At 44.5% G+C, this 16,881-nt stretch overlaps 3 protein-coding genes and 1 pseudogene across 3 annotated transcripts; 2 read left to right on the top strand and 2 right to left on the bottom strand.

The window, feature by feature from the left end:
• Positions 1–321: 321 nt before the first annotated feature.
• On the top strand, positions 322–3,935 carry LOC136482786 (xylanase inhibitor protein 1-like; annotated as a pseudogene).
• Positions 3,936–4,289: 354 nt separating this feature from the next.
• On the bottom strand, positions 4,290–7,171 carry LOC136480736 (receptor-like protein kinase At3g21340). The gene is made up of 5 exons (XM_066478202.1): positions 6,890–7,171; positions 5,824–5,950; positions 5,651–5,719; positions 4,832–5,024; positions 4,290–4,746 (listed from the first exon to the last, which is right to left on the bottom strand). The coding sequence occupies exons 1-5, from the start codon at positions 7,169–7,171 to the stop codon at positions 4,290–4,292; spliced, it is 1,128 nt and encodes a 375-aa protein (XP_066334299.1).
• Positions 7,172–7,450: 279 nt separating this feature from the next.
• LOC136480735 (putative leucine-rich repeat receptor-like serine/threonine-protein kinase At2g19230) lies at positions 7,451–12,441 on the bottom strand. The gene is made up of 8 exons (XM_066478201.1): positions 12,324–12,441; positions 11,392–11,992; positions 10,795–11,309; positions 9,444–9,588; positions 9,248–9,319; positions 8,598–8,669; positions 8,425–8,505; positions 7,451–7,481 (listed from the first exon to the last, which is right to left on the bottom strand). Exons 1-8 carry the CDS (start codon positions 12,439–12,441, stop codon positions 7,451–7,453), a joined length of 1,635 nt encoding a protein of 544 aa, XP_066334298.1.
• Positions 12,442–14,889: 2,448 nt separating this feature from the next.
• Positions 14,890–15,592, top strand: LOC136482785 (uncharacterized). The gene is made up of 3 exons (XM_066479987.1): positions 14,890–14,921; positions 15,006–15,201; positions 15,296–15,592. The coding sequence occupies exons 1-3, from the start codon at positions 14,890–14,892 to the stop codon at positions 15,590–15,592; spliced, it is 525 nt and encodes a 174-aa protein (XP_066336084.1).
• Positions 15,593–16,881: the final 1,289 nt, after the last annotated feature.

The following is a 16,881-nucleotide window of genomic DNA, read 5'->3' as shown; positions in this document are numbered from 1 at the left end:
TTTTCTTTACCAAAGGATGTTTGGATGTCCATGTCCAAGAGGTGTGGAACTATGGATAAATGAGCGGGCCCATATTCCAGTCACCTTGTCAGTTGCGTGGTCAACGCGGAACGACGACCGAACTGTAGAGAGGCTCAATTGCCGGTCAACGTTGGGTGGGCATGGACATGGACGGTTGCTCTCGTGTCTCTTTCACCATTACACATCTGGTTCTGGTACTATTCAACCCTTTGATTGTGATCTTGTACTAGCTAGCTTTCCTCCATGCTACATTGTACTTTCTGCACGCAGCAGCTCGAGTGAGTTGCCGACTTGCTTGCGTCTTCTCATGTTCACGGCTCCACTGAAACAGTTTTTTCTTACACCAGTCAACAATGGCTGCCGCCGCAATTTGTTCTCTGCATCAGCAACTCTCTTTCCAATTCGGCCTCTCCATATATACACCTTACTCCAACCGGTTTTCCACACCACCACACACTTTCCTTTTCAGGACGGACGGAGCGAGAAGAAAACTCAGCTGCATGCATGCAATGGCGTCAGCAGTAGTCGTAGCCGCGGCGCTTCTCCCCGTCGCGATCATCAGCCTCCTCGCCAGCCCGGCCACCGCGCAGGGAAAGACAGGGCAGGTGACGGTGTTTTGGGGCCGGCACAAGGACGATGGCTCCCTGCTAGAAGCCTGCGACTCCGGCCTGTTACAGCATGGTCATCATGTCCTTCCTCGACGTCTACGGCGGCAGCTACCACCGGGACCTCTCCGGCCACTCGACCGCTGGCATGGGCTCCACCATCAAGCGGTGCCAGTTCCTGGGCGTGCCGGTCTCCATCTCCATCGGCGGCTTCGGCGGCACCTACTCCATCCCCACCAACGCGTCGGCGCCGGCGCTCTTTGACCACCTCTGGAACACCTACTTCGGCGGCAGCCTCAACGACACCCGCCCCGCCGGCCCTTCGGCGACGCCTGGCTGGACGGCGTCGACATGTTCCTGGAGCACGGCACCCCCGCGGAGCACTACAGCACGCTGGCGCTGGAGCTCGCCAAGCACAACATCCGCGCCGGCGACGGCAAGCTGCTGCACCTGACGGCGACGCCGCGGTGCGGGTTCCCCGACGCCCACGTCAAGGAGGCGCTCAACACGGGCATCTTCGAGCGCATCCACGTCAGGTTCTACGACGACGACGCGGACTGCGCCGCTGGGTTCAGCGCCGTGGAGTGGGCAAAGTGGACGGCGGCATACCCGTTCACCAATCACCACGTTCTACGTCGGCCTGCCGGTGTCGCCACTGGCGGCCAGGAGCGGGTTCACGGACCCTGGGGCGCTCCGGAAGGCGGTGCTCCCCGTCGCGGAGAAGGCGGCCAACTACGGCGGCGTCATGCTCTGGGACATGCCTCCTCTGGTAGCGAGGAAGGGAGTGGCGAGTAGCTGATGAAGACGACCCCGGAAGTGGTTTCGAGATTGGATCTGTAGTCGTAGGTGCGGGGGTGGTCGGCGCAGAACGGATCTGTACCGGCTCGAGGAGCTCTCCGATTCCGTCAGCGTCGATGACCCACGTGATGGATCCGACCGTGAAGATCTGGCCGGGCTGCGGGAGGGACGAAGAGCCTGCGAAAAAAGCCATCTTGTTCGACAAGGAAACAACACGCACACCCCTACCTGGCGCGCCAACTATCGACAGAATATCGTCGGCAGTCCTCCGAGGGGTATCCCACGAAGGTAGATTGATCGGCAGAGGAGCGTGTAATCAAGAATAAGAAGGCAACAGAGACACACGAGTTATACATGTTCATGCCGTCAGTATGACGTAATACCTTACTCCTGTGGACTGTTGGTTTGTATTAGGTATCGTATGATATGCCGTGATTTTGAAGGGGGTCCCTGCCCGCCTTATATAGTCCGGGGGGCAGGGTTACAAGTTGGTTGGATCTGAGAGATAACCGAAAAGTAATAACAGATTACAAGAATCATGGGATCGTACGTATCCTAACAGATCTCGTGACATCTTGAGGATATCTTCCTTATTCCTTGCGGGAGGCGCCGAGCAGAATCGTGCCCCGCAAGGCTTCATCTTGTGGGCTGGACCGCCCCTGAGGTGCAGCCCATGTGGTCTGCCGTGGGTATCCGGGGTCGTACCTCCACACTTGTCATAGTACTTGTCGCCACCTTGTCATGGCATGCATGGATCTAAGGCAGATGATATACATGCATGATGCCAGGGTCCATCGATGCAAAACACGCGAGCACATACAGCTTAGATAAAGTTATGGACTGCGTCTCAACAGCACTGAAATGGCAAAATCGAGGCAAATCGAGGCCCAAACTAGTTCTTTGTGGTACTAATGACAGCTTTCGATCGCCAATGAACGAAACAGAGCAAAGCATGTGATGTGAGAATCAAGCTGGCTGGACTGGGTCCGAGCGCCAGTTGACTGAGCAAAATAAGCTAAACCAAGAAAAGGACGATGGGGCACAATTCAGAAGTAGCTTGTCATTACTTCGAAGTTCAAAAAGAAAAGATCGATTTGCTTTACTGTTCACAAATATATGGTTTTGACTAAGTTCAAAGAAAAGAGAGATATGGTTCTAACCGTACCTTACGAAAAAAAGTTAGGAAAAAAAGCTAACCACTGGACTCCACAGTTCACACAGATAATATTCCTACAGTACCTACAAAACAAACTCAGCAGCATTATTCAGCATCTCGGACAAATCCAGCACACACACACGTACCCACAACACCAGGGGAGCGGCCCATCTGCGTTCGCACAAAGGGGAGCCCAGCCCCAAATTATGATTTTCCTTTTATTTCTTGTGCATGCATCCGAGGGGAGTCCAAGCGCAGCCGAGGCCAATCTGGAAAGGAAAAAGTCCACTTTGCCTCCCTAACTATCACAAAAGTCAGATTTTCCTCCCTCAACTCTAAAAGGCGCCAACGGTTCAGCTGAGGCGGGAAGTCGCGGTGTGCAGGCTAAGCCCGGTGGAGAAGCAAGTAACGGGCCCAAAGAAACCGTCATGCCCAAGAGAGCATCGAAGCCCAACTCCAAGTACGTGGGACCTGATTGGCAGAAGCCGTAGGAAGGAAGGGGAATCACGTTAAGGAGGAGAAGCAGAGCTTCGTGGGGATCACGAAAAAGTAGAACAGAGAAGAGGCCGTGTCAGACCCCTCATTTCGAGAGTCCAAAAGTGCATCTGTACTTGCGCCAGGATCACCCACAAGTACGCACCCGATCACAGAAATGGCACACAAATTTATACAAAACACCGAGCTTTATTGATATCTAGAAATAGGGTGTTACATAATTGTCTTGAAAGGCATAGCCATAGGCCTTTACAAGTCTAACGGGTTTGATTTGCCATGAGGCGATATTTTATTGCAGCGGGGTGGTAACTACTGAGCGGTATTTATTTGTATGGCGACACTCTACTCCACAGGCATGCTTGAGCGCAGTCGAAACCCTAGATCCTAAGACTCCTTTCAACAGTTCGCAACTCCTCGCGTGGTTCCTAATCCTCGTGGTTCGCATCTTCGTCGATGTTGAAGTCTTCCTCGAGGTCAATATCTAGAAAGTCAACAACGGGTGAGTACATACGTACTCAGCAAGCCCTAACCATAGGGTATGTGGATGATATATGCTTGTTGGTGGAGGTGGATGATGGAGGCGTTTGGTGGAGGTGGTCGATGGAGGTGTTTGGTGGAGGTGGTTGATGGGCAAAGTGGACGGCGGCATACCCGTTCACCAATCACCACGTTCTACGTCGGCCTGCCGGCGTCGCCACTGGCGGCCAGGAGCGGGTTCACGGACCCTGGGGCGCTCCGGAAGGCGGTGCTCCCCGTCGCGGAGAAGGCGGCCAACTACGGCGGCGTCATGCTCTGGGACAGGTACTTTGATAAGCGCAGCAACTACAGCGGCAGCATCAAGAGCTGGGTTTGAGACCTTGCGCTATTGGAATTTGTTTTGTGCTCTGCATATTTTTATATCGAATAAATATGCAATAATAAAAGAATAAGATCTATGTCGACAATCTCGTGATCCAGCACTTTTTTTTTTTTCCGTTGATCGACACACTACAGTAGTCATGATTAATTCTTGACATGTGCAACATCTTATCTGGTTCTCTAGAAACAGAGGACTCCCTAGCTGTTGTGTTGACCGAAAGACTGCTAACCAGAAATAGTGTTGACTTGTTGTGCCACATCTTATCCTGTCAGATTCCTGTTCACACTTGAGAGTTGTCATATGCTTTTTCCGTGGATTGAAAAAAAAAGATATCCAGATTCTTGTTCACACTTCATCACTGTGCTTCTGCGAGTTGGACGACCTCATGTACACCAGCAGCAGCAGCAGCCTCGTCGTCCTCCTCCTCCGCCATCGCTGAACAACCACTGGTCCCTGCCGCCGAGGCCCCGTCGTCCGGCTGCTGCAGCGCCTCCAGCTCCACCACAACCTCCGCCATCGTGGGGCGGGCATGAACATCCTCGCGCTGCGCGCATCGCAGCGCGAGTTCCACCAGCTTCCGCGCAGAGTCGAGGTCACAGTGGCCTCGTATGCTGTGGTCGATGACGCTCGAGATATCTCCATGATGCCTTCCTGATCGGTCTTGAGAAAGCACCTCGCGCACCCAGTCAGCAATGTTGACATGCTTGTTGCCGACGACCACAGAAGTTGGCCGGGCAGTGATGAGCACTAGGAGAACGATGCCGAAGCTGTACACGTCGGTTTTGCCTCTCAGCTCACCGGCCTTCAGGTACCTGCCGTGTGCTCAAAAAAAGAAGAAGTATGTAATAATAGCAGGTACTAGGCAGCTGCTATAGAAAGAGTTTATTTTGGGCATACTCAGGATCCACGTATCCAGGAGTACCACTCAGCGTGCCGGTGATGGTGTGTGTTTTTCCTTCACTGCTGATTGCCCTTGCGAGCCCCAAGTCAGAGATCTTGGCTTCAAGTTTTTCGGTTAGTAGGATGTTCCCGGCCTTCACATCTCTATGGATCAGTGGCGTTCTTAAGGCAGAGTGCAAGTAGTGCAGTCCTGCACTAATATAATGGATCCATTATATAGCTACAGTGGTTTTATGAGTGGAGAAACTAAATTAGCTGGCAGCTGGCACGTTGAGTTATCTACTAGAGTATCTATCTCACAAAAGAAAACCTCATTATTTTTCAATCCGGCCTCCACATGCAAGCTAAGCTATCCACATGTCATCCCTACTGAGTACCACACCATCTCCCACTAAGTGTCACAGTATCTTCCAACAAGTGTACAAATTACAATTTTCAATCTATACAAGGTGTATCCACATCATACTATTTAATTTCTTCGGCCATCACATCCTCCTATAATTCCATCTTACATTATTTGCTTTTTATTAGATTCTTTCACTAGCTTGCTCAGCTTTGACAGGCTTATCTCATACATGCAATGATGTGACAACTTTATATTTCTAAAAACATCCCACCCAACGCACAGAATATTCATCTAGCACTACTGGAAACGTGAAATTCCCTGACGGTTTTGAATTTGTTTTACGGTTATTGCATAAACCGTCAGGGTAATACTAATTATCTTGACGGTTTATGAAAACACACCGGGAAATTATATAACCGTCAGGGAAATTCGGAATTAAGAAATTGTGTTCGCATTACGTAAGTATGTACCACGGGCAGAATCCAGTGCGATCTTGAGGCGTTGCGACCAAGTGAGAGGGGCTTCCTGCCCTGTGGTTCCTCCTACATTACCCACAAAGAATTATTTTGCACTCATCATGCAATATTGGGTCTGATGGGTATACGTACGTGTGTGTATGCGGTTACTGGTCAAAATCACCAACCTCTCAGCCGTTGTTCCACGTTTCCCCCAGCCATGTACTCATAAACAAGGCCCAAATGCTCCCCATCCTTGCAATAACCCAATAAGGGCACCAAATTCTCGTGACAAAGCATGGCTAAATGTTTAACCTGTAACTCCAACAGAATCAATCAATTTTGAAAAATGACAATAGTGCCACTCAATTGAAGGGACCAAATCGTTCAAAATTTGCCACCAAATATAAGACCCTGTTTGGATCAAAGGATCCTCAAAAAAGAATTTTGAGGGAATAAATTCTAAAGGAAAAGAATCACATCATATTGTTTAGAATGAAGGAAAATTATTTGGAAAGGAAACCATAGTAATGCAAAACGTACAAAATAAAACCTCCACTCTAACCCAAGTGAAAGAATCTTTGCTCTCTCTTGCTATGCTTGTTCATGTTTCTATGCTTTTTCCCTCTATTCCAAATAGCTCAAAGTATACATTCCTATGTTTTGAAATTCTATATCTTTTCACTATGTTTTGAAATTCTATATCTTTTCACTATTTACTCTACCTTATTCCTACGTTTTTTTTCCATTCCTCTGTTTTGTATTCTTTGTTCCAAATAGTCCCTAAGAGATTTATTGAGGGTAAATTTATGTTCCTTACCACGTTATTCTTCCCCACCTCTATGCCGATCAAAGATTATACATTTGTGCTTTAATGAGAGATATAAGTATGAACTTTCCTATACTCCCTTAAGCCTTAACATATCGTTCTAGAATTTATGTATTCCCATATTGCATAAATTTAAGGATCAACAGAGCTAGTGTGTGTATATGTGTGTCGTTAGAGATAATTGGAGATGGAAACAAACTCTAGAGGTATAGATTGAATCCTAGAGATAGAATATAGGATTAGGCCTAGTATAACTTGGCTTGTACTCCAAATTTCTCCCCTATATATACCTATAAAAAACCCTAAGGGGCTAATACAATCAACATCAGAAGAACAATGAGACCAATAACAAATTATTAGGGTTCCACCATGCACAATATGTTTCAATTTTCATAATACATGTACTTCTCAGCTAGCGTACGTACCTCTGCCCAAAATTCTTTATCCCCCTGTGACGAGTCCTGTGACCTCATCTTCACAGCAACAGGAGTTCCGTTGTCCAGTATCCCAGCGTAGACCGGGCCAAAACCTCCCTCAGCGATTTTGTTTTGAAAGCTCCCCGTTATGTTCCCCAGTTCTTTATACCTGAAGTTCCAAAAATGTAGGCCAGTAGGCATGTCGGCATCAGTTGCATGGTTCTCCCGTAACAACGGTTGTGGGTCCTGGTTGATCCCTGTAGGTCGTGGGCCCTGATCATCGGCCCCCATAGACTGTAGGCCCTGCTCAGCCCACATAGTTTGTGGGCCTTGATCTCCACTCACAAGTTGTGGGCCTTGCACTGAGTATTTAACCAGAGTATCATTTGGCTTATCAATATTTTTAAGAAAAAGCACTCATGAATTTTCAGCCAGCTTAATCAGTTACCTTTTGTACCCTTTCTTTTGTACCAAATGGTAAATGCAACAAATAGAGCCAGAAGGGCTATTCCAATGGTAACTGTAGCAGTGACAATCTTAACTATACTCTTCTTTTTGTTCGGAACTAGGTCACACGAAGCAGTTCGGATTGTTGTCAATCCTAGCAAACACCAAATTGAGTTGTCAAAGATTGTGATTTGTGACATACATATATAGGAGGAGTGTACACACACATATATAGAAATCACCTTTTGGAGGACTCTTGGGAAAACCCCAATTTGAGAGAGGGATTTTGAATTTCCTATTCAAGATTTGATCTTTTTGACTTGATCTCTTGGTGATAGCTTCTAAATTGCTTAGTCAAGGTGTGTGCTAAGTTTCAAAATTTTTGGAGTTCGTTTATTGATTTCAAATTTTTCTTGGAGGGGATTCTGCTAAAAACTGCAGCTCAAGCCAATTTCAAAACTAGCGTAATTGATTTTGAATTTTTCTTGGAGGGGATTCTACTGAAAACTGCAAAAACCAACTTAACCGTTTCAAAACTAGCATAGGCCGGTTTTTGAAGTTTCTCCGATTGAGCTGATTTTTGGTGGAGATGTTCCCTGTTATGCTATAATCTCCTCAAGAAATTTTCAAGACTTTTGGAGTTTGTTTGATTTCTCCTCCGAAGGCTAAAATTTGGAGATTAGCTCATGCTGGTTTTGAAACTAGGCCAGGCCGGTTTCCATCTTTCTCACAGTGTTATAAACCCCTCCTAAATTTCATGCTGTTTGGAGGTCATTTGACTAGGTTTCTGACTTTTCCCTAAAAGCCTCTTTCTCGCTCGTTTTGAGCTCCGATTGCTTTCACATCTTTCTTGCCTAGTTTCTTAGGTCTGTCATGCCACTGTGACTATGTGATCTTGGCTAGCGTTACTCGAGGTGTTCGTGGATTGTTTTTGGGACATAGGTCAAGTTCTTGCAAAGAATTTCAATTGGCTCTCATTCACCACCTTTGGTCACCGTTTTAGTCCTTCAGTTTATATGGGTTCTTATACCCTTATTCTCTTCTCAAATATAATACGTAGCTCTCTCCTTGTTCAAGAATAAAAAAAGGAAGCGAACCTTAGTGTTAGCCATCCATTCTGGGATTTTTGTAGCAGACTTGTCGGAATTCGTCCACTTAGGTTGTTGCTTGACAAATCTCTATGGAGATCAGAAGAATAAACATAAAGATTCTCTGAGTTTGAGCCATACAGATAATAGTTTGAGCCATAAAGATTCTCTATGGGGCTTACAGGAATACAAGTGATGGAAGTTGACCGAAAAAATTAGGTATGGATCCTGATAGATTGTTGTGTGATAGGTCCCTGTAAATAGCAAGAAAATTGAAGCACTAAATGTTATCAATAGCTTAAACTTTTGCAGTCAAGGAAATTGTTAACATAAAGCTTTGCTGCAGTACAAGCAGCACAAAAGTTAAGACTTGCACTCCGATTTTGACTGAAAAGGGCAAACTTTTCAGCAAGCTTCCAGCCTCCCAAGTTTTGAATTGTACTCCCTCCTCTTGAATATATGATGTTTAAGAAAAGATATCAACTATAACTTTTGCCTTCAACTTATTTTGTTCTAATAATTTCATATAAAAATACGGAAGGAGTAGCTATACTCTCATAAGTAGTGCTCGGTAACACATAAAGCGCAACTTCACATAGCTCAACAACACCTCAAGCCCTCAATAGCCAGGCGAGCATCCGGAGAATTGGCTATAACTCACTCCCGAAACATCATATGTTTGAAATTAAAAGAAGGAAGCAGCTGCTTTCTCCTTCTCCATAAAAAAGACAGAATCGCCAGATCAAAAAGAAGAATAAGCACTAACTATTCAGTAAATATGCACTAATGTTATCACGTGACAAATTCTGAAACTATACTGCGCACAACGTACAAGTGCTGGAGGAGAGTCAGCTTCCCAAATGAAGGATCAATTTCACCATTCAATTTACTGGATGACAGATATCTGCAGGAAATCCACAGCATAACACCACATTACATAAACTTAATGCTACACTTATATAATCTATTTTACTTGCAGCATTTACATGCATTGAGAATTTGAGAGATCTTGTTCGTTCAGAACTTACAAGGCGATGATTCTCGATAGACCACCACTAGTAGTGTTGTAAGTGCAGTTGAGGCCATCCCATGCATAAGCTACGGGCAAACATGGATCTCCTGCCCAGAATCTATCAACAGAATACTTTGTCTTGATAGTCATCATTGCACTGGCTGAGAAGATTAAATAAAAAATAAAGATTAAGGAAAAGCATAAGCTTAGTCCAACAATTGTATAAGTGCACAAAACCCCCAAAATCCACAAATCCTAAAACCTGTTCAGTTCAGAATTTATATCAACTACGTGATAAAGGAAAATGTTCATATATATTTGTTTATTAATGTGTGGATGTAATGAAATTGGACTTCTACAAGTTTTTGCACTATATAATGAAAAATTGGAATGTTTACACTAATAGAGAACTCGCAGCCAACTGCATCAAATAAAACAATAATATAGTTGTCTTGCATTTTTAAATGGTCCTTGCCAGTGTTACAATCAAATCTCTCACAAAGTGGACCTACTTGACACATTTTAACAAGTTTGTGGTCGACCATTGTCTACACAGTTTCAAAATTCATAGACTTTGATTGAGTTCCATGAGAAGTTTGACTAGTGCCTATGCATTTCACTCAAAATTGATTCTAGATAAAATTCAGAACGTAGTTCAACTCTCCACAAAGTGATAAATTGAGAATTTGCCTACAGGTGGCTGTCATGTCATTTATGGGGACTTGTTTAAGCTATTATATAAATGAGAATCTTTTAATTATTTAATTAATTTATAAATTCTAAAAATCAACCGATGTGACTTGTTTAAGCTATTATATTATATTACCTCCTTATGTGCCAATGGAAATACCGTAGGAAGGCCCGTCATTTATTCCCTATAATCTATTTTGGTTTACTAATTGACTGACTGACATCATATATATAAGCAATAATTTGTTGGGTTGAAGTGAAAGTAATAGTTGTGCTAGCTACCAAAAAAGACTGGGTGAATTTTAGAATCACGAGCCTAAGAAGGTACTAACAATGGACCAAACTTCTGTACAATATCGGAGTAAAATTTTAGAGCTAAATACGAAATAGCAAATATTTAATTCTAGACTAAGTTCGGAGTTATGCCAAACAGGTATCCGATTCAGTAACATTAGCTGGTTCACTTCTTCGTGATATACTTCATTACAACAAGTATACGTACAGGACACCTAAAGTGTGAAAGTCCCTCCATTCCAAATATTAAGTCGTCCTGCTTTTCATAGATACATAACTTTCACTATGCACCTAGACATAGCGTAAGTTTAGATGCATAACAAAATCAATATCTAGAAAAGCCAAAACGACTAATAATTTGGAACGGAAGTAGTAGTATTTACCGTCTCCTGAGTCAGTGGCAGATCCATCCACTGGTCGTATCCAGTATATCTCCATTGCACTAATCAAAGGTGGCTTGGAGTTTGATGTTGGCTCAAGGTAGACAGAATGAATATTTACACCATTTTCCGTAGGGCCCGACGGTCCCATGGTGCCCGCCACAACAGTAGTTAACATTTGCTCTGGCCTGAATGCACTAACTAACGGGAGATCATCAAGGAGGATATTGAATTCTCGAAATTCATCCTCTTGCAGTATCTCCACCTCAGTAAAATATAGCACATATAGCACAGCGAGGGACTCCATTCCCTCAATACTGGGATAGGATAACCTCCCTACACTCATACCTTCTGAATCGTTTACTGGAGTGGATACGCTACGCATCACTGCAGATGGTGCACCATAGGTGTCGTTGGGATAATTCTTTACCGTCCCATTAATAATATCGGGGACTGTTGTCAAGAAAGGATCATCTTCATACCTCTGCCATATTCGGTCATAGCGGTCATCTGGATACCTTACAAACATAATATGAACACGAGATGTTAAAACTTTTGTACTTAGATTAAGGAAAATTTCTATAGCCAACCCAGATTTACCTAATGTCGTCGCGATAGTAAGTACCAAAGTGATACCGACTGAGCTCTAAGCCAGCTAATAATCCGAAAGAGCCGAACAAAACTAGAGATTGCGTTGCATTGGAATCTGGATAAAAATTTGCCTGGAATTGTCTCAAGTCAAGCCCTGAGATGAAAGGAGTTCCTGACCCTGTGTTGATCAAACAAACTTGCAAGTAGTTGGCAGGGGACTCAACGATTATCTCAAATGTAAAGGCAGCACCTCGACGGCCGAGAATGTCCACCGTCGTCCAGTAGTTGACCCCAAGATAGAGATCAAATGTAACCAGCCCGTCTCGCATATCATAGTTGTCATACCCAAAGACAGCCCTCACCAGGTACTTTCCACCTGGTGTTAGAGACCGCAATGTGTAGCAGTTGCGCGTTCCATTGGGGAAGAAGCGAAGGGCTTGGTACCTCCGGGTCCATTGGGGAAAAAGGTCCGGCTCCATGTTACTCATGTTGACTGTGTGGATCAGGCCAGAGTAGTCGGTAAAACCCTCATCAGATACATATGTTATGCCTGTCTCGGAATCTGTGTAATTCGGGCTTTTGGTATACCCACAGTCGATGCTTATAAAACCTGACAAAAGAAACATGAAGAAAGGCTGCAGTTCGTGGTCAACTGCTATTACGTTATCCCCAAAAGGCTGAGCGTGCTAGTGTCACAAATGTAATAAATAAGCACCAAAATACAGATAAAAGAATTTGCAGCCGTCACATGAAGTTTATGTTAGCGTTTTTTTTTTCTAAGAAGTGGATATCAGGTGTAGTAATTAGTGGGAAATGTATACTTCTGAGAAAAATGAATTAAAAATCTCATAATTCTTCACTTGGAGAATATCATTATATATTTCTACTGAAGAAGCACAACTAGTATAGTAGCATTGTAGCAAGCTAGGTTTTGAGCTTACCAAGGCTATCTAGCTGACCATGAATGCCAAAGAAGCTCAAACTCAACCAGGCAACCAACAATAAGAAGTTCACCTTGGCCGTCCATTTGTTCACAGCAAGATGGTTTCTTGACAACATTTATTTCCTCCGGCGGTGTATCGATCGTCCCTCATCACAGTCAGTGTGCCTTGCATATATATATGTTGGAATTCGCGTCATGGTACTCCTCAACACCGAACAAATAAATCCAAATCCAGAGGGTGCATATGCACGATATGCCTGCAGTAGACCAATAGCACTGCAAGAGGAAGATGGTAGGGTACGATGCCATTTTTATTCTATGTGGACCTGGGCAAATGAAGCCACCGTTTGTAGGAATCCAGCCTTGCTTGTCATAGTACTTGTCGCCACCTTGTCATGGCATGCATGGATCTAAGGCAGATGATATACATGCATGATGCCAGCAGGCCGGGTTCATCGATGCAAAACACGCGAGCACGTACAGCTTAGATAAAGTTATGGACTGCGTCTCAACAGCAATGAAATGGCAAAATCGAGGCAAATCGAGGCCCAAACTAGTTCTTTGTGGTACTAATGACAGCTTTCGATCGCCAATGAACGAAACAGAGCAAAGCATGTGATGTGAGAATCAAGCTGGCTGGACTGGGTCCGAGCGCCAGTTGACTGAGGGCAAAATAAGCTAAACCAAGAAAAGGACGATGGGGCACAATTCAGAAGTAGCTTGTCATTACTTCGAAGTTCAAAAAGAAAAGATCGATTTGCTTTACTGTTCACAAAGATACGGTTTTGACTAAGTTCAAAGAAAAGAGAGATATGGTTCTAACCGTACCACTAGTAGAAAACATACCTTTTGTCTCGGCACCATTTTCGGAGTTACTCCCGGCATTTTTCATCCAAGTCTTCTTATCGGGCCTTTTTTAATGGTTCAATTACTTTCGAGCCTTGGCGACGAGTTTGGAGATCATGGGCTCCAGTGAAATGCAAACTTTTCCTTTGGTTGGCAATAAGGAATAGGTGTTTGACAGCTGACAGACTCGCGAGGAGAGGACTTCCACATCCCAGTCACTGTCGATTTTGTGACTAGGAGGAGGAGAACATCCAACATCTCCTGACCACTTGTGTGTTGGCACGGGATTTTTGGTACCGGATTCTATCCGCGTTGGGACTACAAGATCGAGCACCCAGCTCTCTTGAAATTTCCTTCGCTGATTGGTGGCGCAAAGCTACTAAGAAACTGCCGAAGGAAAAGAAGAAGGGGCTAAACACAGTCATTATCCTGGGGACATGGATCCTTTGGAAACATCGCAATGCTTGTGTCTTTGATGGAGCTCCACCAAGGATTTCTAGTCTTATGCAGGCTTTCAAAGATGAGAAGGAGCTGTGGTGTCCCGTGGGTGCACGAGGCCTATGGACTCTCGGTCTAGGTCACGGCTTGGGTTAGTTATTTCTAGTTTGTGAGGGTTTTTGGTCGGGCCTCATCCTTCAGGTTATTTTTATTAGTGCAACCTATTTTGTTTCATTCAACCCCTCATGGCTTGGCCCGGAGTGAGGTGGTGGTGTTCATGTAAGGAGCCGATCTTTTTTTGCCTTCCTATAATACAAAGATGCGCAGCTCTCCAGCACATTTGAGAGAAAAAATGGAACGTTTTTTTTCTAACTATCAGGTGAAAAGTAATGCGGGGAAGTTTATAGTTTCGTGCTAGTCAGATCTCGTGCATCAGAATTTCAGAGACTAGAAAAGGAGTTTGTTAGTTCCAAAAAAAAGAAAAAGAAAAGGAGTTTGTTACAGTCTGTGAGATTGAGTAAAGGGACAGAGGGAGGCATTGGGGTTGGGGCCAGGCGAGGGATGGACGGGCATGATGGCACGGTGGGCTTCCGCAAACTGATGTGGCGGCCTACAAAGCTAGCACAAGGATTGGGCTCCGGAGTGCGGTGCAGTCAAGGGCCGGATCCTTAGCGGGCTCAGTTGACCTCGTGAGATGCGAACAAGTGTGGTCGCCTCTTTTAATATTGATTAATAGAATATAAACAGTTATTATACCAAATAAATATTATTAGAATAATGAAAGAATATATTTTTACAACAGACCTATAATTTAGAAGCATAAATGTTGATATCGTTTTTAATAAAGTTTAAGTTTGAGTTGTCTCAAACATAGAAATACGTAGCTCCATGGATGTCCCCGGTGATTTTTTTTATTATTTTTAACACTTTTTTAAACTATTTTTAAATCTAACAAACTAACATTTTTGGTCGCGCCTAGTGGCATGGCGCGGTAAAATCACTCTGCCGCGCCTAGCGGCGCGACGAGGCTGGTCAGCGGAGCGCTGATGTGGCAGGCCCTGCCGCGCCACCCAGCATGGCGCGGCAGTGCCGCGCCCTCCCGCCTGGCGCAACAAGGGATGGTACAGATCCGCGCGCTGGCTCCCATCCTCCTTCCTCCCTCAGTCCCTCTGACCTCTCTCCCTCAGTCCCTTTCTTCCTCCACCAGATCTCGCCCACCTCCCCTCCAGATCTCCCTCCACTGCCCCCTCCCTCCCACCTGACCAGATCGGCCTTCGGAGATGCCAAGGCGTGGTAAATCTTCCAAACTAAGGAAAACCCTACTATTGATTTGTAAAGTTTATTGTTCTCGGTTCCTAGAACGAAATGGAAACCCTAGGATCGATTTGTTCAAAATTTGGAATAGGACATTGGTGGGAACTACATTCACTCGTTTGCCACTTCCTAGTGGTGTTCCAGTGCCGATGTGCTACTGCGGTGATCCTTGCAAGGTAGCGATTTATGATGAGGAGGAAACATACAAGCAGATGTACTGGATGTGTGACAATTACGCGTTTGACCCTACACCTCGTCAGATCCGCATTGTGTTGATGGTGAGAAATTGATATTGTGCAATATTTTTTATGTGCCATATGAAATCTTGTATGGTTTATTGGATTGTATGTATAACAGTTGAATGTTTTGCAGACCCCTCCACCGCTTTGTGATTTTGAGCTGTGGATCAACACCGAGATCAAGGAGAAAGATAAGTTGTATCTGGGGAAATTGAAGGAGTGGGAGGCGGAGTGGAGGGAGTTGGTGGAGAAGAGACGCCAAGATGAGGCAGCAGAAAAGAAGCGCGTAGAAGAGGCTGAAATGAGGCATGCTGCTCAGCGCAGGGAGGAGAAGGAGAAGAAGCTTGAGCGTGTTCGTCGTGCGAAAACAGCAATGGAGGAGAATCCCAATGATTTAAGTAATGGAAAGTGGTCCCGTTGCACTCAGTAGTCTGTTAGATTGGGTAGTTTCATGTTTAGTAATGAACAATGTTGTCATGTAGTGGACTTTTTAGTGTGTTGTCATTTATTGCATCTTTCAAACTGATCAAGTGTGTTGTTCCATGTACTGCACTGTTTCGAGGTGTTGTAATGAAATTCCGTTGAATGAATCAGTCCGGGCCATATGGTAGTATAGACTGGAATCTACGGAAGCCTTCTGCTGCCCATTACGTGGGCTATATATGCTGGGCCAAAAGTATTATGCTGGGCCAACACTATTAATTGAATGGAAACTATATATGTCTAAATGGGAAAAGTAAATTGTCCTTAGTTTAAAGTTCCAACTTTTTATTTTTTACCACAAAGCCCCTCTATCTACGCGACTTCTCAAGGAAATTAATAAGATAGTCCAATGTACATAAAAGTGGAACGTCTAAAAAAAAACAGTAGTACTCCGCACCCAACTCGATCGCAAACTTTTGTACTCTCCAGTATGCGTTTGTGGTGGTCGTGGTGAGAGATTAGAAATGCTTGAAGATATGGATTATTATCATTGATTAGCTACAAATTAAAATAAACGTGTAGGAGCACGTAAATGCTATAATCTGAAGGAAAAAGGAAACTAATGATAGAGATGGAGGACAGATATAAATAAAGCATATGAACTGGATATCTAAAGATTAATTAGAGTGTTAAGGTCGGGAATAAAGTCAACACAAAACTCAATGACCTCCTCTGTTCCATAGCCCTTGGCAATGCTTTCTTCTGACCGAGCACGGTTGTGAACATATTTCTTTAGGATTCCCATGAACCTCTCAAAGGGGAACATGTTGTGCAGGAACACAGGACCGAGAATGCTAATCTTCTTGACCAGGTGAACTAGGAGGTGTGTCATGATATTAAAGAAGGAAGGAGGGAACACCAACTCAAAGCTGACAAGACATTGAACCACATCATTCTATAGTTTAGCTAGATCCATTAGATCGATTGCCTTCTGAGAAATTGCATTGAGGAATGCACATAGCTTCACGGCGGCTAGACGTACATTTGGAGGTAGAATTCCTCTTAATGCAACTGGAAGCAATTGCATCATGAGCACGTGGCAGTCATAGGACTTTAAGTTTAGGAATTTCTTCTCTGGCACATTTATTATACGTTTTATATTCGAGGAGAATCTAGATAGTATTTTGATGCTTGCTAGGCATTCAAACATGCTTTCCTTCTCTTCTTTGCTAAGAGTGTAGCTGGCAGGACTTAAGTAATGGCGTCCATCATCTGTTTTCTCTGGATGCAGGTTGT

The sequence above is a fragment of the Miscanthus floridulus genome, chromosome 9 (assembly GCF_019320115.1).
Source record: "Miscanthus floridulus cultivar M001 chromosome 9, ASM1932011v1, whole genome shotgun sequence".
Lineage (NCBI taxonomy): Eukaryota > Viridiplantae > Streptophyta > Magnoliopsida > Poales > Poaceae > Miscanthus > Miscanthus floridulus.
Note: the sequence above shows the minus strand (reverse complement) of the source record. Positions and strands in the feature narration are given on the sequence as shown.